This window comes from Vicugna pacos, chromosome 6 (genome assembly GCF_048564905.1).
Source record: "Vicugna pacos chromosome 6, VicPac4, whole genome shotgun sequence".
Taxonomy (NCBI): domain Eukaryota; kingdom Metazoa; phylum Chordata; class Mammalia; order Artiodactyla; family Camelidae; genus Vicugna; species Vicugna pacos.
The window spans coordinates 54,542,632-54,569,522 of NC_132992.1; the positions used below are offsets into that span (position 1 = coordinate 54,542,632).

At 37.5% G+C, this 26,891-nt stretch overlaps 2 protein-coding genes across 5 annotated transcripts in view; one reads left to right on the plus strand and one right to left on the minus strand.

Moving 5' to 3' along the window:
- TXNDC16 (thioredoxin domain containing 16) overlaps window positions 1-2,622 on the minus strand; it is a 77,379-nt gene extending 74,757 nt beyond the window's left edge. For 2 of the 4 annotated variants that reach the window (XM_072963071.1, XM_072963074.1), the window contains exon 1: window positions 2,492-2,622. The gene's annotated coding sequence lies outside the window, so the exon portion shown is untranslated. Of the gene's footprint in view, window positions 1-2,359 lie in introns of all 4 variants that reach the window. The other 2 variants (XM_072963072.1, XM_072963073.1) reach the window with 2 other exon arrangements.
- A 259-nt stretch (window positions 2,623-2,881) lies between these two features.
- GPR137C (G protein-coupled receptor 137C) overlaps window positions 2,882-26,891 on the plus strand; it is a 53,733-nt gene continuing 29,723 nt past the window's right edge. The window contains exon 1 of the mRNA XM_072963968.1: window positions 2,882-3,613. Coding sequence (XP_072820069.1) covers window positions 3,188-3,613 — 426 coding nt within the window. The 5' untranslated portion in view covers window positions 2,882-3,187. The remainder of the gene's footprint in view (window positions 3,614-26,891) is intronic.

Below are 26,891 nucleotides of genomic sequence, written 5' to 3' on the forward strand. Positions count from 1 at the left end.
AGAATACTGAAAAAGCCCCCAAGGGCAATGAGGAGGAAGTGCTTCAAAAGAAAAACACTGACCCTCCAGCTAGTGTGGGGAGGGGATGGATGTGCCTCTCCCTGCAGGTGGAGTAGCGGGTGGCCCTCATCTACAACAGCAATCTCATTTTGGGACTGGGTCCTATATATAATAACACGTGGCACACAGTTCTTCTGCTTTTAACTGTTTGAAAGACCATTGTGCTAGAGTAATCAGCCCTCTCAGAACAATATTTAACCAATATGCATCTGGACACATTTCAAATTTGAGGTTATCTGAGAGTAAGCTTTTCAGGAAGACCCTTGGTTAATTTCCCTCTTTCTGCCTACCCTTATAATTAAACATAAAACTAATGGCTTTCCCTTTCAAGAAAGAGAGGAGGGGGTAGGGTATAGCTCAGTGGTAGAGGACATGCTTAGCATGCAGGAGGTCCTGGATTCAATCCCCGATACCTCCATTAAAAAAAAAAGGAAAAGAAGACGACAAAAGAGAGGAAGTTAACAACAGCAAACATTAAACAAATTATACCAAGATCTGTGGGCATCATTCTCTGGGAAAAGACACTTTCTAGAACAAATGGGGCATTTAACGCTTACAAAGTTCAAAAATTAGCTTACAATTTAATGCTGCTGTTGAAGAACAGAACTTGCTCCCTGAACTAGCCTCAAAAAAAATGTTTATTAGATCTCATCACAGTTTATCATTTAAGATCTAAAAGAGGCAATAAAAGGAGTCAACATCTCTCCATTTTAGAGTTCCCTCAAGGCAGTTAGGGCAAAATCTTTTATCTCCACCCCCATATACATGCCCCCAAAAAGGGGAGGAAAAAAGAGGCAGCTATCCAGACTCTATATGACACTGAAATAAACAGTCTCACAAGAAGCAAAGATCTAAAACTAGAATGAGTACTATCCAGATGTTGTTTACTCTCACTTTGGGTACAGCATGTAGGAAAAAAGAAAAACCACTTCATGGTGAAAATCTATTCATAACCTGATTCATTGATTATGGAAGATACAAAAATAGGTCATGCCAGAGAAGAGAGGCTTTCCTGATTTTGACAAGTGCCCCAAAGCACATAACTCTGAGTTTATGCTTAGTTTATGTACTTAAGCACATACTGCAATCAGTAAACTCACTGGGGTCAGGAGCACTTCGTCTCCTTTCAAACAGAATTGTGTACTGCCCTAACCACATTCTCTAAGAATCCATGGGGCAAACGCCTTAAATTCCAATAAACCTGAGATCCTTCTTTACAGCATTGATGTTGGATTAGGCCTGTTAACTTCTTACATACAGCAAGTTGTACTCTTCTCTAGGCACAACATGCTCAGCTGAATGTTTGATCAGAGGGATTTCCACATAGTAGGGCCAGGCCTAAACATCTATCATAGTTTGCAGCACATCTATAAAGAATCCAAAACACACAGCATCTTGTGCCTGGATGAGCTACTGTCCCAGAGTGTGGAGTGCAAGAGACTTTGAAGTTCCCAAGTGGATCACTTAGCGAGCAAAGAGGGTAGCAACACTCTTCTTAGAATGATGAATTAGGAAAGGCTATCTTGGCTGCACCAATAAACACAGCAGTCTTTCAAAGAGATACTTAATTTGCGATGTGCCACAAATTATTCCATCATTTTGCGCGACTTTGTTCACTTTATTACGGAATATCGGGAAGAAAAACTCAGCAAAACGACGTCAGTCCAGTATACGTAGGGAGATCTATTTACTCCTCATTTATTTACAGCAGTATGTAACATAATACAGCCTTTGTTTTGTACTTCCCTGAGCCCCAGAAATAGCCACTATCCACCACACGCGGGGCAAAGGCTTGAAGGGAATACATGTGGAATTTAAGGAGCACAGACTATTCAACTTTTTCCTCTCCAGACATACCTCAAAGACTTACAATTATGTTTCTTACGTTTTGCCTAAGCTTATGTCCACAGCATCTTTCCAAATTTCTAAGTTTCCAAGTCCCATCTTCCACCTACTCAGAGATCGCTTCGACATCCAACTCATTCCAATACCACTCTTCCTATGGGACATTTTCCAAGGGAGAAAAGGGGTTTTGCTTAGAGCTTGCGTTCAGCCTTCCCCTCATTCCATTGCCCTCTCACCACAAAGGGTTCACGTTTTACTCGCCGCTAACACTGGGAAAAAAGAAAAAAGAAAAACATCCCGAAGAAGGATCCAGGTGAGGCCCCTTCTAAGCCAAACTCCAAAGCTCGCCGGTGCGGCCCTCGCTGGGTGAGAGCCTTCTGGTTTGAATCCTCGCATGCATCTCTGCAAGCAGAAAACACAGCTCCTCGCCTGCAGGAACCGCGCTGCCACCTACCTCCCAAGACCTTAAGAGAGGATCTGAGGCCCGGGGCGCGGACTGCTAGCCGACAGTTCCCGCCATGCGAAGGAGAGGCAGAAGGCGGGACCGTGCCCCGCTTACCGTGCAGCCGCGAACCGCTCCCCCTACCTGCGAGGGCACGACGCCACCATTCTCCGCGCCAGCAGCCTCCACCGCTCGGTGGAGTCAGCCTGCTGGGCAAAAAACCATCCGCGAGGCTCCTCCTTCTCCTCGTGGGCCTTACGTGCGGCCTCTCCAGCCAATGGGATGCGCAGGGGGCGGAGCGAGAGCCGCCCCGGTGACAGGGGACCACCGAGTCCGCCCGCCGGCGCGCTTGGGCGGTGCAGTTGCCGGGCCAATCGGCAGCGTGGGTGGGGAGTGAAGGGGAGGGAGAAAGCGGGTAAAGCGGAAGCCCAATCAGATCTTGGGGCCCTGGAGCGACGGGTCCTGCAGCCCGTGGCCTTCCGAGTGCGGCGCGCAGGGGGCGTGCCCGCCTGGACCAATCGGCGCGAGCCCACGGTGCGGAGCGAGCGCCTCAAATGCTCGGGTTTCTCAGCTGATTGTCTCCAGCCGAGAGTTGTTTTTTGCAGCTACCGAGCGAGCCGCAGCAGGAGGAGCCGAGACCCCCGGGGGGGCGGGGAGAGGAGGCGGGGTCCGGGAAGCCGCGGCTGCTCTCCGCGGGGCTCCGGGTTCTGTCACGGCGTTTCCTGGGGCTGGAGGTTGGGGTGGGTGGGGGGTCAGGGGGAAATTCTTCTCCCCCTCGACGGCGGCTCCGAGTCCGGCCCCTTCCTTCCCGCGCTCTCTCTCTCGCCCCCCAGTCCCCTCATGAGGGTGACCGTGCCGGGTCCGGCGGCCGGCCGCGAGCCCTCGACGCCCGGCGGGGGCGGCGGAGGCGGAGGCGCAGTCGCTGCCGCCTCAGGCGCCGCGGTGCCAGGCTCGGTGCAGTTGGCGCTGAGCATCCTGCACGCCCTGCTCTACGCCGCTCTCTTCGCCTTTGCCTACCTGCAGCTGTGGCGGCTGCTTCTGTACCGCGAGCGGCGGCTGAGTTACCAGAGCCTTTGCCTCTTCCTCTGTCTCCTGTGGGCAGCGCTCAGGACCACCCTCTTCTCCGCCGCCTTCTCGCTCAGCGGCTCCCTGCCCCTGCTCCGGCCGCCCGCTCACCTGCACTTCTTCCCCCACTGGCTGCTCTACTGCTTCCCCTCCTGTCTCCAGTTCTCCACGCTCTGTCTCCTCAACCTCTACCTGGCGGAGGTAAGGCGGGAGGACCGGCACGCGGGGCCGGGCGGGAGAGCGGGGCCGCCGCGATCCAGTCGGGCTGAGGACGGGTGCGGGATAGGGGGGTGGGGGGAGCAGGGAGCGGCGGACTCGAGAGCAGCCTGGGGAAACCGAGGTACGGCTGGAGTGTGCGCCGGGGTTCTCGCCTTCAACTTAAGCAGCCGATTGGCTCGGTGACTGAGGGTCTTGGGGGTGAGTGAGTGAGAGTGTGTGTTCCGACAACTTAAAACAGCGGGACCAGCCTTTGTTCGGCTGTCGGCCCCCTAAGGGAAGGTGCCGGTGGCACCAACAAAGTGGCATCACAAGAAGTAGCAGCCCCAGTAGCTCGGCCGAAGCTGGACTGTGTTGAGAGAGGTTGGATGCTGAGGTAGCAGCAGCTCTGCTGAAGCTGGACTGCTGCCAGCCATTACGTCACCAGGCAGAGCTGTTCCTCTGCTATTGTTGCTGCGTTTCTTTTATTAGAAGCTTATATTCCCTCCTGCATCTCTTTTCCTGTGGCTCGATAAGCCTCACAAAGATTCCGTTCGATAGTTCCCCGGCGGGGTTAATTATCAATAACCAATGCCGAGGGTCAGTATAAAGACCTCGGTAAAGCCCTGAGTGGTGTTTGCCCCAGTTGCTCCATGCTTGGGCTATTTATCCTTCCTCTTACCGCTTAGTCTCTCTCTCTCTCTCTTTTTTTTCCGGAGCTAATTAAGAGAGAAAATACTCTTAACCTGTGCCTATTGCAGAAACAAAAACCACCAAACTGTTTTTGCAATAACTTGCTTAATAGCTGGAACCTAATCACACCCCCTTTCTCTTTTATGAGGAATTGCTGGTTGGATTGCATTGTTCTGCAGCGCTTAGGTATTTGACCCATTTCAAACAGGTTTGGGAGTGTAAGGTTGTCAATCATGTATGTCAGCTAGTGGTGTTTAAGCCACGGAATTTCGAGAATTGCTCCCCCCCAAAACACCTCTTCCCCCCCCGCAAAAAAAAAGCCTGAGGAGGGGAGGAAACAAGGTGACATCATATGCTTAATACTGACTAATATAGAACAATATTGGTCTATGCAGCTAATCCTCTCAAAGGCTTTTGGAGGTGATGAGAATTAACATACTTCTGAATAAAAGTAAAAAAAAAAGGGTTGAGAGGCAGATTAAGTGTTTGTATTTCCTGTGTAAACCAACTCTTTTCACCCATAATAGGTAGGAAGTAGAATGCATAATTTTAAAAGCACATTCATAACTTCAGCTTTTTACCACACCAAAAACAAAATATGTAACAAAACTGATTTAACTTTAATTCCCCCTCATTTTGAAGTCCAAGCAATGCACTGACAAAAACCCAAACAATAAGAAGCAGAAATAAAAATTATGGGTGATAAATCAAATAAACATGCCATAGTCATGTCACTTATTTGAAGATGTTCTGATCTTCTAGTTGTTGTTCAAGCTGTTATAACGCTTCTATCCTTGATTGTTAAACTGATATATTGCATTCTTCCTGACACCATTTCTGATAGACTACCAGTGACATCTCATCACTAAAGCTTTACTCTAGCTTCAGATGTAGTTAATTTATCTGAAAGTGACTAGCAATCCTTATGCCATGAGAATCAGATAACTTGCTTTTCCTCCATATATTGTAACTTATAAAATCATATTAATGATTTATTGTGGACATTTCATAAAGTAGCTAAACACTCTTTTTACATTTTTCTTGAAATATGATGTGTACCATAAAGTGCATAAAGCTTAAATGTACAGCTAGGTGAAATTTTTCGTGTGCATACACTCATTGCCACCACCCAGATTAAGATACATAGCATTTACAGTGCCCCAGAAGGTCCCCTTGTACCCTCTTCCAGTCATACCTCTCACCCCGAGGTAAACACAAAGTAACTAAACACTATCACAATAGAAAAAAAAAGCATCTTTTTTTTAAGCTCAGAATTCTAAAAGTATACTTCTACAGCATAAACTACACAATGTCCAGGTTAGGTTTTCAGACTTTTATTGCTGTTATTCCAAGCTAATGAGGAAGAATTTGAATGTCTAAAATTTTCCTGTTAAATGGATCTCTTGTTAGTGTGATGTACTTTTTAAAAAGCAATAAAATTCTGTTAACCTAGGAAAACATAATTTGGGAAGAAGCCGGACTAAAGCTTTTTCCTTTTTGTAGTGTCTCCTAGAAAGAGTGGAGGTTATCTATCCTTGTCTTTTTATAATAAAATTAACAATTTTAAGACATGAGTATACTTAACACATTTTCAACCTGTTTAAAGAGAGATGTTTTATCCAGAAATCATTTCCTTATTCATTGGAAAAAAATCTAGAGGAGTCTATTTTTTTTAAAGTATTTGAATTCCAATTTTTATATCAATTCCATGTAAATGGAAGCACATGTCTGTTGATCATTCTGAATGAATGAAGCTTTCCTGGTGAGTTCTTTGTATTATAGCAAAGTGGTAGGGAAAGACTACATAGTGACAAATACAAAACTCACTAACATTTGATTTTTTTAAACCAAAAAGCCCTTCTGTTTTAATAGTTGGTGCTTCTTGATTACCAAATCACTCTATCTTTACTGGCATATTAAATGCCAATTTCATTTTACTTTTGACCTCTTTGAAGTATTTTTTGTATCCATTTCTCACTAATTAAAAACATTCTAACTTTAGGGGCTTAGTTACAAAGAACCATGGAGCAGTATAAAAATAAATTAGTGAAACAACCGTTACTACTTTGAACACATTTAATGGTTCTCCTAAAAATAAGTTTTCAAAAAGTTAAGACTGCCTAAGCCACTTTTTTCTTTTGTTGACTACACTTGAATGGAATTGAGATAAGGGGAAATAGCCCTTTCTGAAATAATTAGACTTACCATACTTAACCTCCTGAAAAGCAGATAGGTGGGGTGGGGGAGCCCTGTACGCTAATCTACTAACACCTATTGAACTTCTTCTGGCATGACCAATAGAGCATGTACTTTACCAGAGAAAGGTTCACACTCCTGCACTTTTACCAAAGAAGATTTCAGTCTTTAAAACAGATTATCTGATAAGACATGCTGTCTACCATTGGAACAAGTAAAAGGACTTAAAATGAGAGTTGGAGTATATTGTGATTCATGCCAAAGTCAATGAGTTCATCATTAAGACTCATATTGACATTTTTTCTTGCAATTTTGTAACCTGAGTGCCAGTTGCTTAATCAGGATAAAATGCAGTGACTAAATCACAATGCCAAAACAACTAGGAAAATTAAATTCAGAATCTTAATTCTTACATTCATAGATGCTATCATTGTCCCTGACGTTGGATATGTTCTTCCAAATATTAATGGTATGTTCAACTTATAGGTGCTTCGGTTTTGTTACAATGTTCTGTGATTTCTCACAAAAGTATATTAACCACCTAAAATGGAAACTCCTTAAGAACAAGAAGTTATTTTCTCATATTTTTATCTCATAGAACAACAGTGAATATATTTTTGAATGACAATCTTGAAAAGGCCAAAATCTTGAAAATATTTAGCCGTCTAAAATTTAAGAGTTAACTTAATTTTGATGAACACATGAGGTAAATTATTTGTGTACTTTCTGGGATCTTTATGTTTTCTGGCTATGATATGAATGCTGAGATTCTCTTAGATTTTCTTGGGTTAGATAGTTAATTTTGATCACTACAGGTAAAATCTTACCAATGAAGCCATTTTAATATATTAGAGTTTTACCTAGCAAAACTATTTTTATATCATGGCAAATGGCCCACAGTAATTAGGGCTTTACTAATTTAAGTTCAGCAAATCCTATTAAACAGAAAAATCTACAAAACAAGTAAGTTTCATATCATGTCATTTACTATTTACTGAAAATCATGGTTCTGTTCCATGTTGGATTTTTTTAAATCTGTAACTGTGATTATAAATTGTTTTTGTCCAAATCCACTAAACTACTTTACTCATTAACTTGATTCTATTTTTCCTAAGATCATTGGTGAGGTAAGAGTTTGATTTGGGTTTGTTTGTTTGTTTGTTTTATAATCACTTTATTTTTTATTTTTATTTTTTTTAGTTTTTTTTTAACATTTCTTCTATTGAGTTATAGTCATTTTACAATATTGTGTCAAATTCCAGTGTAGAGCACAATTTTTTCAGTTATACATGAACATACATACATTCATTGTCACATTTTCTTTCACTGTGAGCCACTACAAGATCCTGTATATATTCCCCTGTGCTACACAGTACAATCTTGTTTATCTTTTCTACATTTTGAAATCCTAGTCCCTTCCCACCCCCCATTCCCCGGTGAGGCAAGAGTTTGAGATACAGTTCTATAGCTAAAGACAGACTACAGTACCTTACATTCCACCTGATTTAATATTTTCAAAGCACTTCATAACACTTGTCTGCAAAACCGTATGAAGTAGGTAGATATAAACAGGATGTGATTTATCCAAGGTTTTATGGCTAATATGTATCAGAAATGAGACTACCTTATAGCCCAGGGGCTATAAATTCTTGTCAAGTGATCTTTCCCTATGAATTTTTCTGAATACCATTAATTCTGTTTATTATTTAGTGTTTCACTGTTTAACTTTCTTTCCCATTTTCCACCATTTCAAACCTTTTCCACTGTCCAGCAAACTCCTTCTTCCTCTTTCATACTCATTGTATGACCCTCACCTCATAGTTTATAGAAGTAGAGACTGGGGCCATCTGACTGAACAAAGACTCAGAGAAATGCCTTAAAGTGCTGCAGAGAGCATTTAACCCCTTTCATTGAATGATTGAGCTGGTAAGTGAGGAAACTCCTCAGAGGCAAGAAACCACAGAAGAAGAAGTGAGTATGAAATGATAAAGTACCACACAGATGTTTGTCTTGGGGTTGAGAGTACTTGTTAGCTGCTTTCTGCTAGCCTAAAGCCTGGATTTTAATGTGTTGGGGTTCTGAAAAGGTGACATTGGAGGCAGTACTTGTGATGAGGTCTAATCAGAGACCTCATCCTCTCTAGCTTAATGCTAGAATTCTCAAAATGGACATCTCCAGTGGATGAATTAGGGGAAAAATAAGTAGGTCCTCAGAGGTTGATAATGGGATTTGTGCTTTTCTCTGCTTTGGCTCTGGGTGAAGGAGGTACAAATTAGGAGGGATAATTTCTTCCCTGAGAATATATAACAAGCTTATTCTCACACAAGTTTGAAGCCTGAAATCACACTTCTGTGATTTTGGAGAAGGGAAAAAACCCAACCTGAAAATTGTAGTATAATATTATCCTTGCTTGGTAGTAACCTCACACACCTGGAAAAGGCAAATGCAAATAATCTGTGGAGAGTATACTTTATGCCCAGAATCCTGACGAATAAAATTCCAAGGAACATGAACTCAAAATCACTCTAGGGACTCTTACCTGCAATGACTGAAGATGTCAGAATTATCAAATAGTATGAAATATTCATTTGTCTGATTTAAAAAAGTAAATAATACTGATAAATGATAAAGAAATAATCAAAATTTACTAGGCGTATTTGGAAATAAATCATTTTTAAATGAAAAATACAATTAAAATCAGAAACTGAAATGAACTGAGCAGATTAAATAGTTTAAAAAAATCAATAAGCTAGAAGATCTGAGGGGAAAAATTCACCCAGAATATAGCCCAGGGAAATAAAAGACAGAAAATATGAACAAGAGATTAAGAGAGAATGAAAATATAATGAGCAGCTCCAATGTATATTTAATTGGAATTTCAGAGAAACTACTCAAGAATAATGACCCAGAGTTTTCCCAAATCAATGAAAGATACCAAATTTCAGATTCAGAGAGTCAAAAAAATCCAAGACAGGTTAAAGGAAAATGAACACAGAGTAAAACCTCAAAATACCAAAGACAAAATATTTTTAAAACAACTAGACAGAGGATGATATTACCAACAAAGGAATGAAAATCAGTTTGAGTGTCGAAATTTTATTAACAGCTAAAGAATCCATGAGATGGTGAAACATCTTCAAAATGCTGAGAGAAAATAACCAGCAACCTAAAATTCTACCAACAATGAAACTGTCAACAATAGGGTTAAGTAAAAGCCATATTGAGGGTGACATCAGCAAGATGGTGGTGTAGGGGAGTAGGGAGCCATGGACTCTCTATCCCTGTACAAACATGCAACAGTTCACAAATTCCCTTTGTGAGAAATCCAGAAACTAATTGAAAGGCTCCTGCACCCAGTGAACACAAAACCACAATCCCAAAACCAGTAGTGAGATTTGGGACAGACTCTCATCAGAGTCCCTGACCCCAGCATAGCACCATATAATTGGGAAGAGGGCAGCTTCTCCCAGAGGAGGCAAGGAGTTAGTTCACACATCCAGCACCCCAGCTTTTCCTAGGGAGCTCCCAGAGGTCAGGCTTCTGTCTTGCTGGTCTTAGAGCTCTAATGGGTCCAGTATAGTCTAGCCACCTAGAGAAGAATAGAGACAGCAATTTGAACTGGGAGACAACATATCTCCCCTCCTTCGTCAACTCAGCACAGAGTGTGCAAACTAGAACTAAAGCTTTCTGCTACTCCCTGGGAAGGGGAAGAGTTTTTAGAAGCCCCTAGACTCTCTGAACAAGCTGATCTATGATGGCCTTCTTTACAAGGCTACTCCATGAAGATTATGAGAGGTGCCTGTTTTGTCTAATGCACAGACTCTAGTGTAAAGTGTCAAAAATGAAGAATCAGACAAAGATGTTTCAAACAAAGTAAGATAAATATCCAGAAACCCTAATGAAACAGAGCTATATGAGTTACCTGACAGAGCATTCAAAATAACTGTCATAAAGATGCTAACCGCCAGCAAGAGAACAAAGCATAAACAATTTTAACAAAGCATGAGAATTTCAACAGAGATAGAGAATTTTAAAAAGTACAAAACAGAAATCCATAGAACTGAATAACACAAAAGCTGAAGTGAAAAATTCACCTGAGCAGTTCATCAACAGACTAGATCAAACAGGAGAAAGGATCAATGAACTCAAAGACAAGTCACTGAAAATAATTCAGTCAGAAAAGAAAAATTAAAAAGTCTGAACAAAGCTGAGGGAACTTATGGTACACCATCAAGCAAGCCAATATGTGCACTGAGTTCCAGACAGAGAAGAAAGTAAAAGCTTATTCAAAAATAATAATAATGACTGAAAACTTCCCAAATCTGGAGTAGGAAATGGACATCTAGATTCAATAAGTCAAAGGGATTCAAAGAAATCCACACCAAGACATATTATAATCAAATTATCAGCAAAGAGAATTTTGAAAGCAGAGAAAGTAGAAGCTTGTCACATACAAGGGAACAGCTACAAGACTATAAGAGATTTTTCAGTGGAAATGTTGCAGGCTAGAAGACAGCAGGATGATCTATTTAAAGTGCTGAAGGAAATAAAACTGCCAAGCAAGAATAATATATTCTGCAAAACTATCCTTCAAAAATGGAGAGATAATGACTTTCCCAGATAAACAAAAGCTGAAAGGGTTCATCACTGGACCTGCCTTATAGGGGTTTAGGTTGAAACAGAAGGATGCTAAATGGTAACACAATAGTGTAAGTATGAAGTTCATTAGTAAAGATGTATATATAAACAAATACAGAATACTGCATTACTATAATGGTGATGGGTAAATCACTTTTAATTGTAGTATGAAAGTTAAGAAAAAAGTGTAAAAATAAGTATAAAATATTAAGATACACAAATTAAATGTAAATACTGACAAGAATAACTGTGTTGAGGGGGAAGAAGTTAAAATGCAGAGTTTTTGTATGCATTTGAATTTAAATTGTCATCAGCTTTAAATAGACTTAATGTAAGATATTTTTTGTAAGCTCCAAGGTACTCACATGCGCACATGCGTGCGCGCGCAAACACACACACACAGAAACACAAATACAGAAGTTACACAAAATTAAAAGGGAAAGGAATCAAAGCACTATCAATACCAAAGAAATTAACAAAACAGAAAAACAGCAAGCAAAGAAGTGATAGACCAAAGAACTATAAGACTGACAGAAAAACATCAACAAAATGTTAATATAAATCCTTTCTTATCAATACTTACTTTAAATGGATTGAACTCCCCAATCAAATGACATAGAATTGCTGAATGGTTAAAAAAAATCAAAGACCCAATTTTATGCTGTCTACAAGAAACTCACTTTCAAATTTAAGGATGTGCATAGACTAAAACAGAAAGGGTGGAAAAAGATAATATGCAAATAGTAACCCAAAGAATGCAGGGGTTGCTTTACTTAAAGTCAAAAAATGTCGAAAGAGGCAAGAGGGCCATTATATAGCGATAAAAGGATCAATCCATCAGGAAGATAAAACAATTATAAATAAATATGCATCTAACATCCAAGTACCTAAACATACAAAGCAAATATTGACAGAACTAGAGGGAGAAATAAGGAAGGAATACTGTAATAGTAAGAGAATTCAGTGCCCCACTTTCAATAATGAGTAGAACATCCAGAAAGAAGATCAATAAGGAAACAGAGCACTTGAGCAATACTGTGAACCAAATGCCACTAACAGACATATGCAGAACATTCTGCCCAAGAGCAGCAAAATGCACATGCTTCTCAAGCACACATGGATCTTTCTCCAGGGTAGATCACTTGTGAGATCACAAAATAAGTGTTAGCAAATCTAAGATTGAAATCATACAGAGTGTCTTTTCTGACCGCAGTGGAATGAAACTAGAGGTCAATAGCAGAAGTAAAACTGGAATGTTTACAACTATGTGGACATTGACACATTCTTGAACAACCACTGGGTCTAAGAAGAAATCAAAGAGGAAATGAGAAAATATATCATGACAAAAGAAAACACAACATACCAAAACTTATGGGTTGCAGCAAAAGCAGTACCAAGAGAGTCCATAGTGATAAACACCTATGTTTAAAAAAAAAAGATCTCAGATGTACAACCTAACTTTACAACTCAAAGAGCTATAAAAAGAACAAACTAAGCCCAGAGTTAGCAGAAGAAAGGAGATAACAAAGATCAGAACAGAAATAAATGAAATAGATATAAAAAACAATAGGAAAAAAATTAAACTAAGGTTTTTGGAAAGGTAAAATTGATAAGCTCTAAGCTAGGCTAATGAGAAAAAAAGACAAAAGCAAAAATGAAAGAAGAGATACTGCAACTGACAGCACAAATAAAAATGATCGTAAGAGACTACTATAAACAATTATACGCCAACAAGCTGAATAACCTAGAAGAAATGGATAAACTCCCAGAAACAGACAGTCTACCAAGACTGGATCATGAAGAAACAAAGTCTGAACAGACCTCTAACTAGTATGAAGATTGAATCAATAATTTAAAACCTCCCAAAAGAGATAAACCAAGAACCAGATGGCTTCACTGGAGAATTCAACCAAATATTTAAAGAATTAATGCCAGTTATTCTCAAAAACTTAGAAAAAATTGAAGAGGATGTAACACTTCCTAACTCAGACCCCAACATCACCTTGATACCAAAGCCAAAGACACCACCTGAAAAGAAAACTACAGACCAGTATTCCTGATGAGTACTGATGCAAAAGTCCTCAAAATACTAGCAGACTGAGTCCAGCAGCACATTAAAAGGATCATACACTGTGACCAAGTGGGAATTATCCCTGGGATATAAGGATGGTTCAATTTAGGAAAATCAATTAATGTAATACACCACGTTAATCGAATAAAAGACAATTCACATTATCTTTTCAATAGATGCGGAAAGGCACTTGACAAAATTTAACACCCTTTCATGATAAAAACTGTCAACAAACTAGGAACAGAAGAACATTACTTCAACATAACAAAGGTCATATATGAAAAACTACAACTAACATCGTTTTTGTGTATCTTGAAATATGTTCTAATTTCCCTTTTGGTTTCTTCTTTGAACCAATGGTTGTTCAAAAGTGTGTTGTTTAATTTCCACATAGTTATGAATTTCCCAGCTTTCTGCTGTTGGAAAAATACAAGGAATATAAAAAATCTATAAGGAAATACAAAAAATAGCCATTCATTGAATACAATTTATTAACACATAGAACATTTTTAGAAGTTGACAACATACAAGACATGCTTTCATAACACAGCTTGAAAGCAACACTTAACAAATTAGAGGCAGTGAGATAGTGATTGAGAGTGCATCTCAAACACTCGGCTCTGCCTATGTCCCACTTCCAAAAATGAATAACAATATTGCATACCCCACAGGGTTGTTGTGAGGACTAAATGATACTAAAGTCAGAAAAAACTATTATAAAAAAAAACTACAAATATCTCTCATGAACACAAATGTAAAAATCCTTCACAAATCAAATCCAAATATATTTTAAAAGGATAACATATCCTGACCAAACATGTTTTATCCCAAGAAAGCAACGGTGATTTAACATTCAAAAATCAATATAATGAACCATATTTGCAGTGTAAAAGAAAAGATCATATCACATAAAAATAATTTGACAAAATTCAACAACCATTCATGACTCAAAAAATCAACTTCTGGCAAACTAAGAAAAAGAGAAAGTCCCCAAATTAATAAGAAGCATCTACAGAAAACCTACAGCCAACATTATACTTAATATTGAAAGACTGAAAGAATACTCCTTAGGTCAAAAGGAAGTTACTTCACCTCCTGTCCTAGCTATTGTTCTGGAGGTTCAGCCATTGTGGTAAGGGTAAAGAAGGCTTAAAAAATTTTTTAAAAGAAGTAAAGTTGTCTCCTTTTGTAGGTGACATAATTGTTTCAGTGAAAAATTTTTAAGGAATTTATAAAATACTATTAGAGCTAATAAGTGAATTTAAGAAGTTTGCAGATAAAATTATTTCATATACTAAAAGAAAATAATTTGAAAATGAAATATAAAAGCAATTCCATTTACAGTAGTGCCCCCCAAATTAAAATATTGAGGAATAAATGTAATAATAGATGTGTAAGATCTCTACATTGAAACCTAAAAAACTGCTGAGAGGAATTAAAGAAGGCCTAAGTAAATGGCAAAATAATACCTTGGGAGAATCATTATTTTTAAGATGTCACTTCTCCCCTAAATTGACCTATACATGGAATGCAATCCCTATTAAAATGTCAACAGGAGTTTTTGGTAGCAGTTGCCAAGATTTTTGTTAAATGTAGGTGGAAATACAAAGGATTTAGAATAGCTCAATTTTGAAAAAGAACAAAGTTGGAGGGTCACACTACCTGCTTTCAAGACTTACTGTAAAGTTATAGTAATTGAGATATTGTTTTACTGGGGGAAGGATAGACATATAGATCAATGCAGCAGAATGGAGAACCCAGAATTAGACCCACATGTATATAGTCTGTTGATTTTTTACAAAGATGCCAAGGTAATTTCATGAGGAAATGAAAATTTTTTTTCAATGAATGGTTCTGAAATAAGTGAGTATCCATACAAGGAAAAATGAATATTGATTCTTACCTCACACCATACATAGAAATCTACTTACCATGGATCATAGACGTAAATGTAAAAGCTAAAACTTTGTAGAAGAAAATAGGAGAAAATCTTCATTATCGTAGGAGACAAAGATTTTTCAGACTGGGAACAAAAAGCATGAACCAGAGTTGACATATGAGACCTCATCAAAATTAAAAGCTTTTTTTTTTTTTTGCAAAACAGATAATGACTTGCAGCATACGTATCTGGCAAAGTACTTATAACCAGAATATATAAAGAATTGTTACAACTCAGTAATAAAATCCAATAAAAGTGGACAAAATATTTTAACAGACACTTTACAAAAGAAGATGTATTCATGGCCAAAAAGCACATGAAAAGATGCTTAAGATCATTCGTCATCAAGATAAATGAAAATTACAATGACAACGAGACGCCATTAAATATTAACTAGAAAGACTGAGATTAAAAAGACCATACCAAGTATTGGCAAAGATGTTGATCAATTAGAACACATACACTGGTGGCAGAAATGTAAATTTTCACAACCACTTTGGAAAACAGTTTGACAGTCTTTAAAAAGTGAAACATGTCATAAAATAGCTATTGAATTTCTTGATACACAAGAGAAGTGAAAGCACATGTCCATGCCAAAAAACTTAAATATGAATGTTCACAGTAGCTTTATTCACAATAGCCTAAAACAGAAATTAACCAAAATATCCATCAAAAGCAAAGGGATAAACAAAAAATGATATAACCATTCAAAGGAATATATTTGGTAGTAAAAAAAAGGAACATGCTAGTAATAGACACAACAACAGAGATAAATCTAAAAATCAGTATGTAGAATGAAAGAAACCAGACAAAAATGAGCTCATACTATATCTTTACATTTATATTAAGTTTTAGAAAATGCAAACTAACCTATAATCATGAAAAGTAGATCACCAATTGCTTGGGGTCTGTGGCAGAAGGGAAGGATATACCACAAAGGGGTAGGATGAAATCTAGTGGGTGTGGAAATATTCTGTATTTGATTGTTGTGGTGGTTTCACAGGTTATATATGTATGACAAAACTCATTGAATTGTATACCCTAAATGCATTGCACTATGTCATACATCTCGTATACCTAAATGAAATTGATTCCCCCTGCAAAGAAAAAACAAAAGCAAAAGCAAAAGCAAACAACAAAAAAAGCAAACAGTACAGAGTTCTGTTTGCAATTTAAATCTGAGTAAAACCTAAAGTGAGGAAGAATTGTAAAAAGTATAGCCCCGTCACTTTCCACTTCTGTATAACTTCATAAATTTACGTGGGTAAATTACTTAATCTCTCTGTGCCTATGTCCTCATTTATAAAAATGAGAATAATAATAATACTACATACCCTATAGAATTATTGTGAGGAGTAAATTAATTCATATAAAAATCTTTAGAGTGGTACCTGTGTAGTGCTATTAGCTATTAGTATTAAATTTCAAAGAATTGGGGCTTCTTAGACTACATTCTCTCACCCTCAAAGCATTGTTTGTATTCCATAACACAAACAATCTGTGAAAGTTTAGGAAAATTTAAACACTTAGGAAAACATGGATAAAGGATGGAATCACAGGGGAATTTAGAAAATACTTAGAATATGATAATTAAAAATAGTACATATCAGAACTTTAATGAAGCAGCTAAGTTGGCAAATGTGGAACTTTAAATGTTTACATTAGAAAAGAAGAACCTGAAATTTAACAAGCTACATAAGCATCCAATTTATGTTAGAAAAAAAAAAGATAAACCCAAAGGAAACAAATAGCAGGAAATGAATGTGGGATTAATAAAACATAAAACATAGTAATAGAGGCTTAACAAAACCAAAAGCTACCCCATACTTTTTTTCATAGTCAAACTTCTTCAGGGGTGACCATGTATGCACTCACCATCTTCTCACTTCTGCATCCACTCTAATCTGCTTTGTCCCATCACTGTACCAAAATAGCTGTTGCCTAAGGCTCATTGTGACTTTCATATCAACAAGTTCATTAGACACTTTGCAGTCCTCACCCAAATTAATCTCTCAGCAGCAGTTGACTCCATATTTTTCCCCCTTAACACTTCCACTGGCTGGCACACTGTCCTGGATATTTTTACTGCCTTGCCTCTCTTCATGTTCATCTGCCTCTGCCTTGCCATCAGAGGTGGAAGTTTCTCAAGACCTAAGCCAAGGTCCCCTGCTCTTGCCAAGTGATTGCATCCAAATTCTTGGTGTCATACCACTTAAAAGCAGATGACTCACATACATATCTATGATCCTAACACAGACTGCTCCTTTGAGCTCTGACTTTCTGTTTTCTTTACCCATTTGACATCTCCTCAAGGATATCTGAAGCCCTCAGACTTGGCATATCCCAAACTGAGCTCATGATCTTTCTTCCTCCCTCCCCACCGTACACATGTCTTCCCCTAAACCTCAGTGACTGGCACTGCTGTCCATCTATTCAGAGACCTATGAGTTGTTGATGGTGCCTTCTCCCTCATACCTCACATTCACCCCAGTGCCAGATCCTGTCTGTTACCTCCTAACATCTGTTAGTTCATTCACTTCTTCCCATCCATAATGCCTGCTGCATACTACCATCTGTCTATTGCCTAATCTACGGCAGTTGGCCTCTTAATCGCTATGTCTGTATCCTCTGGCTCTCACAAGTCCGTTCTCCACACTCTTGCCAGAGTTATCCTTTTTAAATAAAAATCTAATTATAAAAGTCCCACGCCCAGATTCCTCCACTGGCTCTGGTTACTCTTAGAAGTCGAACTCTTTTATGCCTACTACAAAGCACTTCGTGGTTCCAGCCTCATCTCATACTATACTCCTCGTTCCCTGCCACTTGAGCCACCCTTAGCATTCTTTCAGTCCTTTGTACTTACCATTCCCCTTCTTTCCCAGAGACTTTCCATATTGCCATGTTGTTTTTCTTTCTACTTAGAATGCTCTTTCTTTCTTCTCTTATATACTCTCAGCTCCAGGGCAACACTTCTTCAGGAAAGCCTTCCCCCAACTATCTAACTAGATTAGATTCTAAAATTATAGACTCTCAGAGGACATTGCTTCTTTCTTTCATATCTTTTGTGCATTTGCAGTTTTATATTTGTGTGATTTCTTTGTGGGAGCTTATTAAACTATAAGCATTATAGGAATAGGAACCAAGTCTGTTCTTGCTGTATCCCTAGTACCTAAGTTAATAATTGACATGTAGTAGGTATTTAATAAATATTTATTGAATGAATGAAGCCCTTGTTCACCATATCCCAAATATCCTTGGGTAAGGGAAATCCTGAATATATAATTTCACCGCAGAACTTTCTCTACCTTTTTTCTTTCTTTTTTTCCCGTTATCTACACTTTCCCCTCAAAAAAAAAAAAAAAGAAACAGTGCTTCTTTAAAACAGGGGTCCTCAACTCAAAGGCCTAGAGGACCCTGGATACCACCATTTGAGAGATAGTAGGGAGTGGTAGTGACTATGGTGTACTAGAGAGCACATATCTAAAGAGGGCAGCTACATTGATTCCATTCCAGCTGCAAGATAGCATTGCCAAATCATCTGATTTTTTTCAAGAGAAATCAGAAATTTGGATTTTTTAATTTTTTAAAAATATTTTTATTGAAGTATAGCCAGTTTACAATGTTGTGTCAACTTCTGATGTACAGCATAATGCTTCAGTCACACATGAAGATACATGTATTTGTTTTCATATTTTTCACCATAAGTTAATACAAGATATTGCATATAGTTCCCTGTGCTATACCTATGAATTTGTTGTTTATCTACTTTATATATATTGGTTAATATCTGCAAATCTTGAACTCCCGATTTATCCCTTCCCACCCCTGTCCCCCTTGGTAACCATAAGTTTGTTTTCTATTTCTGTTTTGTAAATGTTTTTCTGTTTTTTTTTAGGTTCCACATATAAGTGATATAGTATTTTTCTTTCTCTTTCTGGCTTACTTCACTTAGAATGACAATCTCCAGGTCCATCCATGTTGCTGCAAATGGCATTATTTTATTCTTTTTTATGGCTGAGTAGTATTACATTGTATAAATATACCACAGCTTCTTTATCCAGTCATCTGTCGATGGACATTTAGGTTATTTCCATATTTGGCTATTGTATATAGTGCTGCCATGAACATTGGGCTGCATGTGCCTTTTTGAATTAAGGTTTCCTCTGGATAGATGCCCAGGAGTGGGATTGCTGGATCACTGGATTTTTTTAAATGGGAAATCTGTTTTTTAAATAATGACAGGATATTGAAGTATTGTTTTGAAATACCATTGGCTAACACCAGATAAGGCAAACAAAATATTTTGTGGATCAAATTTAACCCATAGGCTACAGATTTGTATTTTCTTCTCCCTCTTCTGTTTCTTCTATATTATCTTCTTTAGAGGAATAAAACAGATCAGCACAATCTTCTCTTTATAATATCCATATTAACAGAGCTAAGTTACACTTAATACCCTTCAACATTAGTTACAGTGAACTCTAAGTAATTTATACCTTAACTTACGGGAAATTCATGTTCTAAATCTGACCAAATGTAAAGAAAGTACCATACATCGTGTGATACACCATCAGTGTCTGCTTTCTTCTACTACACTATACATTGCTTTAGGTCAGCCACTATTGTACATTTGTTTTGAAGGAAATTTTTCATGCTCTTCAGCAGTTGCATATGTGATCAGTGCTTACTGATTTGGATGGTTGAGCAAACTCATGATAAAGGAGTTTAAAAGAAATGTTTCCTTCTCTTCATCTGCACAAATAAAATTGGAATCTCTAATTTAGCAAAGTAGAACTTTGCATCTGATTTGTTTTAAATAAAGACCAACATTTATAAATTAAGTATCCTTGTTATCTTTTTATTTTAACTTTGTGAAGGGATCTGTTGGTCTGTTTAAAATAGTATAATTTCATCAGTAGTCCTGAGCTGGAATTCTGAGAATCTAGAATTCTGAGACTCAAATTCTATTCTACTTGGTTGATTGTTATTTGCCAAATCACTACTTTTCTGAGCCAGTTGTTTAATCTGTAAAGTTGTTAGTTGCAATGATATCTAAGACATCTGTAATTCCCATAGTCTGACACTAATAAAGCATCTAGAACCTAAGGGTTTCTTTTTTTTAAAAACTCTTCTTACTTTGTGACCTAGTTCTGACATCTAATATAGTGTCTATGAATTCTAGCTCTAAGGTATGAATGCCGTTTTTAAAAGTTACACATACCATGTTAAAACTAAGAAAAGTTTAGTTTGTTTAGAACATAAATATTTAAATATTTAGAATCATCTTCTTTCTAAGGTAAGATGTAGCTGGATATTTCAAATCTGAATGGTCTAACTTTTTACAAAAATTCTGTTACAGCTGCCATTTTTCATTAGCACATTGATTGCAATCTACAATTTTTTCCAGCTTCAGTCTCTCAGAATAAAAATGTTTAAGTAATATTTTCTTAAACTTCTGTGCTCTTTCCTCAGCTATTGTGTAGGACTTTGTCCAATTACTGATCAAACCACCTGAGCTGGTTTGAGGTGATACGGTGTACTCTAGAGAACTTTTTTGTCTTATGAGATTAGCAGGTTTTAAGCTAACGTGCGTGATCTTTATCACCCGATTATGTTCGAACTGTTACTGTCCTTAAGAAGTCAGATAGAAAGAAAGTAAGTGGTGTTCTTTCTGCTTTTTTCTTCCCTGGGGTATTCTATTACTTATTCTGATACATTCTGCCCTTTTTTCCCCCACCATTATCTGTCAGACCAATATTCTCCAATGAATCTGGCTCTCTGTCTCTATCTTTACAAAAAGTAATTCTGCTGTCTTCCTAGTTGGAAAAGCATGAAAGGCTTTATGAAAAATCAGTTATATACAATGGGGGATTTAGTGTTGGAAAAACTTTTCTAAGGATAGCACAGTTTCAGCACAAATTCAATTTAGATTAGTTTCCTGAGGAGTGTAAATCTCTAATGTATGAGACTCTCAGTTCAGAAATAAATTCTGTATATTCCTTAATATAAGATATGTTAAATTATCTTCAAAGAGCTGTCCATAGTAAACCAATGAGCAGTCCACAGTAACCTGTTATAGTTCAGGGCAATTTTCAAAAATGAAAGCTCACCAATTTTCCTTCTCACTTATAAAATTAATACTTCATTCCTAAAAAAATTAGTTATTTATGCTTTTTTAAAAAAATCTACTTCCATTTAAGTAAAGGGTATGATAAAGTACTTGATAGTCTGCAAAACAACACAGAATGAAGGTGTTAAGCTGTTGCTAGTTCATTACATTTTACTGAACAGATAATCTGGTTCCTGAATATATTTTCCTTGGGCATGTTAATTCTGCAAATCTTGAACAACTAAAAGTAGTTGTGTTGACATATAGATGACACTACTGTTAATAAAGAAATATTTGTCTCCTTAAAAATTAGGAAATTGAACTATGTACCATCAAAGATCTAAACATACAAATATAACCAAGAAAACCAGGATCTCTATGAACCTTGAATTAGGAGTCAGGACGCCTGGGTTTTAATCTTTTTAATTTCCTGTGTATTCCTGAACAGTCCACTTAATCTTTAAAGCACAACTTTATTTATAAAATTAAGTTATTGAATTACATCTCTAAGGTTTCCCTTAGTCCAGGAGAAACCAGGACAAGCTGCCAGTTGTCCTCTCCCAGCAGTCTTACAGACAACGCTTATTCTCCTAGCAACCACATGTGACCACACCTACGAAGTATTGCCGACCAGGAGAGTTCACCTAAGACATAGTGTCCAGGGTTTTTATTGGGGATTCGTCCAATAAGCATGGAGCATCTTCCTGGCAGACTATAACTACTCAGTCTCCAGCCTCTTCGAAGGCCAAACTGTTACCACATGGCCCAGGCCTACAGCATAAATCACACTGTCAGCATAAATTATCCAGTATGGCTAGGTAAACAGAGACATTCTTATCAGGCACGATATTCCAATTATTCAGAAATTATCTTCCAAGAGCTAGCAAGAGCCAGATCTTTCTTTGGAATATGCAGGGTTTAGACAACTCAGGCCTGCTGAATTAATCCTTCACTGCATTGCATACCTTTCAGTGAAGTAATCCTCTAGAACCTTCTTGAGAAAGAATGCTTGATAAGCAATTTTTTGAGGCTTTTTGTATCAAGTATTTTTACTTTACTGTCATATTTGATTGATAGTTTAGGCAGCTACAGAATTCTGGGTGGAAGAGAATTTTCCCTGAGGATTTTTAAGGTATTGCTCTACTTCCAGTGGTGTTATTGAAGCTTGAAAGCCATTCTGATTCTTGATCCTTTCAATGTGAATTGTTTTTTTCCTTACTTAAAGCTAGTAGATTTTTCTTTGACCCTAGTGTTCTAAAATTGTATCTCTTCATTTAGGTCTGTTTTCTATCCATTTTTCTGGGCACTGAACAGGCCCTTTCAATTTAGTCACTTGTATCCTTGATGCCTTTGGGAAAACATTCTTGAATTTTTCATTGACTTCTCTCCTCCTTTGTTTCTGTGTCTCTGGATCTCCTAATATTTGGAAGTTGGATTTCCAAGACAGATCTTTTTCTTACCTCTTTTCTCCTTTTTGTCATCTGTCTTTTTGCTCTATTTTGGGGGGAGATTCCCCAACTTCCAGCCCTTCTCTTGACATTTTCATTTCTACTGGCATGTTTAACTTCTGTGCGCTCTTTTTTATTCTCTGAATTTTTTTTATTAACAACATTTTGTTTCATGAGTGCAGTATCTTTTCTTATCTCTCTGAGTCTGCTAATGATAGGGTTTTTTGTTTGTTTAGTTTTTTCTTTCTGTATAGTTTTCTTTTTTCTATTAGTTTGTTGTGATCTCTATCTTTTATTAAAAACTTTTGAGCTATCTGGTTATCCTTGGCTGTCTGTTCATAATTAAGAATGGAAACTAAGTGTGTGGGGTGAGGTGTGTGCACACTGTAGGTGATCTGGCTGGACAATTTGTTAAGGAACCCCGATGCTGGTATATTTAGATCTTTCCTCTTGGGCTGATCAGAGTTCTCAGGGCAAAAAATATTCTATTGCTTCAGAGAATAAAAGTCTACTCTACAGCATTTTGACACCTTAGTCAGGGAAGAGGGTTTGGGCATGGGAAAATCCCTTTACTTGGCATTCATAACTAATCTCTCTGTTTTTAGGATGATACCAAACTATCAACTGTGTCTGCCATCTAACTTTCATACTTCAGGCCAGAGTAGCATCTCCAGAGAATAAACACCCAGATATCTGCCAGGATGAGTAAGTGGCATTTCAGGGCATGGACTAGGGAAAGAGATTTAGGGATTTAACTGCTCTTTAACAGCTTTTATCTACCCCTATTTTAGTCACCTCCACCTCTCATTTCCAGTGATACTTGGTTCTCTTGGTTCCTGCACCTTTTGAAGATTCCAAAATATGTATCTGGTTGATTCTCAGTCCTCCTCACTACTGGCTTAGTATTCATCACACTGCTGTTGGGGATCCCGGATGATTGGTTAGGAGGACTCACGGTTGTTACACTCATGGTCACAGTTTGTTACAGTGCAAGGTTAGAGTAAAATCAGCAAAGGGAAAGACACATGGAGTAAGGTCCAAAGGAAACCAGGCACAAGCTTCCAAGAGTCCTCTTCCAGTGAAGTCACAGGTTATGCTTAATTGCTTCTGTAATGAGTTGTAACTGCACATGTGAAATGTTATTTACCAGGGGAGCTCATTAGAAACTCAGTGCTGAGTTTTTTATTGGGGCTTAGTCATGTAAGCACTCTGTATAACACCAAAATTCCAGGCTCCCAGAAGGAAGCCAGGTGTTGAGAATAAACCATATTCTTTACACAAGCAGACTAGGCATAATGAAATACCTTTATCATTTTGGGAATGGTGGGAATATTCCCAAAAATCCAAGTTCCCAAATGCCAACCAAGTACCAGCCTTACAAGCAGGCTTTTCTAAGGATAGCAGTCTTAGGCATACTATAATAACTCTTTTCTGCACACATATCCATCTGCTTTCTAGCTTCCAACATTTTGTTACTATATTCTTTTCCAGTCCACTCAAACTTCTGGGTTTATATCTTTAAAGAAAATCCTTTTAATACTGTTTTGGCGGAGTTTCAGATAAGAACAAAGTTAGATACGTATCTTTGGTATTAACCTGGAATTTCATTGAATTGTAAATCAAAACACCCCAATTTACTTGTATAAAATCATTTTTAAGCAACTTGAGAGAAAATAGACTAAGCAAAGAGAAGAAACTTTTTAAAAAAGTGTTAGCACCCTAAGAGAGAGACAAAAACATATCGTATCCTATGTATCCTAGAAAGAAGAGGCTGCTATAAAGAAAAAAATATTCAGAAGATTTTTTTTAAAGTTTTAAAAAGTGAAATGTATGCTAGGCATTGAAAGAGAACATCTGAGAAAAGTCTGGCTACTCAATTTATTGTTAAAGTAGCTAAAAGCCTTATTTTTTAATATGCAGCAATAGCAGTGACAAGCTTGGGAACAGTACACTCACTACTCTCTATAGGAATTTAAATTGAGATGGAAGCTAAGGAAAATGCCTTGTGAAAGAAACCTATATAGTTGGAAGTATATGCCTATCTATTCACCATGGAGAAGAGATTATATTCACCATGGAGAAGAGATTATGTTCACCACAATTCATTTTTGCATCAATTTCAAATTTTATATAGATATATTCTCCAATAAAGTTTCCATTTCAAACCAACAAACATGGGAAAGTCAACTTGACAAAAAGAACTTCTATAGAAAAGCATCCATTCTAAAAGTATTTTGGTACCTACTGTCTCCAGGCAGCATGGTTCTGCATGCCATGGGGGACAATAAATGATATACAGCTCCACTGTATCTCTTCCACAAATCTTGGGATACCTGAATTAATTAAACTTAGATAACATTCACAAATAAAATACATTTGTCATACTTTCACCTTTCTTTCTTTTATTTGAGGAACCTAAACAGGGAGACAAAATATGGAAGCCTGCATAATATGGAAAAATCATTTCAGATCACTCATAAATGGGTTAAATTTTTTTTAAAAAAGTATGCTAGTGATAAGTGTTTTAAATCTTCATTAATTCTAAAATTCTAAATCAGCATTTTCTAAATTAGGGGCTAATAGTTTGTATGTGGCAAGAAGGTAGGTTATGTGATGAAAAATATTTGGTATTCACCAACCCATATAATTCTTCAGATTTTATAATAAAGAATAATATTCTCCTAAAATGGCCCGTTTAACTTCTAAAATTTCTGTGGAAACACGGAAGACCCCAAATAGCCAAAGTGATCCTGAGAAAGAAGAACAGAGCTGGAGGTACACCCCCTCACTTCAGACCACAGTACAAAACTACAGTCATCAAAGTAGTATGGAACTGGCACAAAAACAAACACACAGATCAATGGAACAGAATAGAGCATCCAGAAAGAAACCTACCCACTTCTTGTCAATTAACCTAGGACAAAGAAGGCAAGAATATACTATGGGGAAAAGACAGTCTCTTCAATAAGTGTTGCTGGGAAAACTGAACAACTACATGCAAAAGAATGAAATTAGAACATTTTCTCACACTATATACAAAAATAAAATAAAAACTGGAAACCCTCCTAGAAGAAAACATAGGAGGAACACTCTTTGACATGAAGTATAGCAATATTTTTTGGAATCTGTCTCCTAAGGCAAAGGAAACAAAAGCAAAAATAAACAAATGGGACCTAATTAAACTTAAATGCTTTTGCACAGCAAAGGAAATCATCAACAAAACCAAAAGACAATCTATGAAATGGAAGAAAAATATTTTGAGATATGATCAATAAGGGGTTACTATCCAAAATATGTAAACAGCTTACACAGCTCAATATGAAAAAAACCCCCAAAAACCTGATTTAAAAATGGGAAGGTCTGAATAGATATTTTTCCAAAGAAGATATACAGATGGCCAGCCAGCACATGAAAAATGCTCAGCATTGCTAATCATCAGATAAATGCAAATCATAACCACATTGAGATATCACCTCACACCTGTCAGAATGGCTATCATCAAAAAGACCACAAATGACAAATAGTGGTGAGGATGTGGAGAAAAGGGAACCCTTGTACACTGTTGATGGAAGTGTAAATTGGTGCAACCACTATGTAAAACTGTATGGAGGTTTCTCAGAAAATAAATAGAACTACCATATGATCTAGCAATTCCACTCTTGGGTATATGCCTGAAGGAAGTGAAAACACTAGGTCAAAAAGATAGACGTACCCTAATGTTCATAGCAGTATTATTTACAATAGCCAAAATATGGAAGCAACCTAAGTATCCATCAACAGAGATAAAGAAGATGTGGAATGTATATGCAATGGAATACTACTCAGCCATGAAAAGAATGTAATTTTGCCATTTGCAACATGGGTGGACCTGGAGGGTATTATGCTAAGTGAAATAAGTCAGACAGAGAAAGACAAACTCTGTATGTTATCATTTGTTTATAGAATCTAAAAAAATAAATGAATGAATATAACAAAACAGAAACAGACTTTCAGGTATAGAGAACAAATTAGTGGTTACCAAGGGGAAAAGAAAGCAGATATGAGTAGAGTTTTAAGAGGTACAAACAACTATGTATACAATACATAAACTACAAGGATATGTTATACAGCACAGGGAATATAGCCAGTATTTTACAATAACTTTAAATGGATTATAATTTATTAAGAAATTTTGCATCACTGCATTGTAC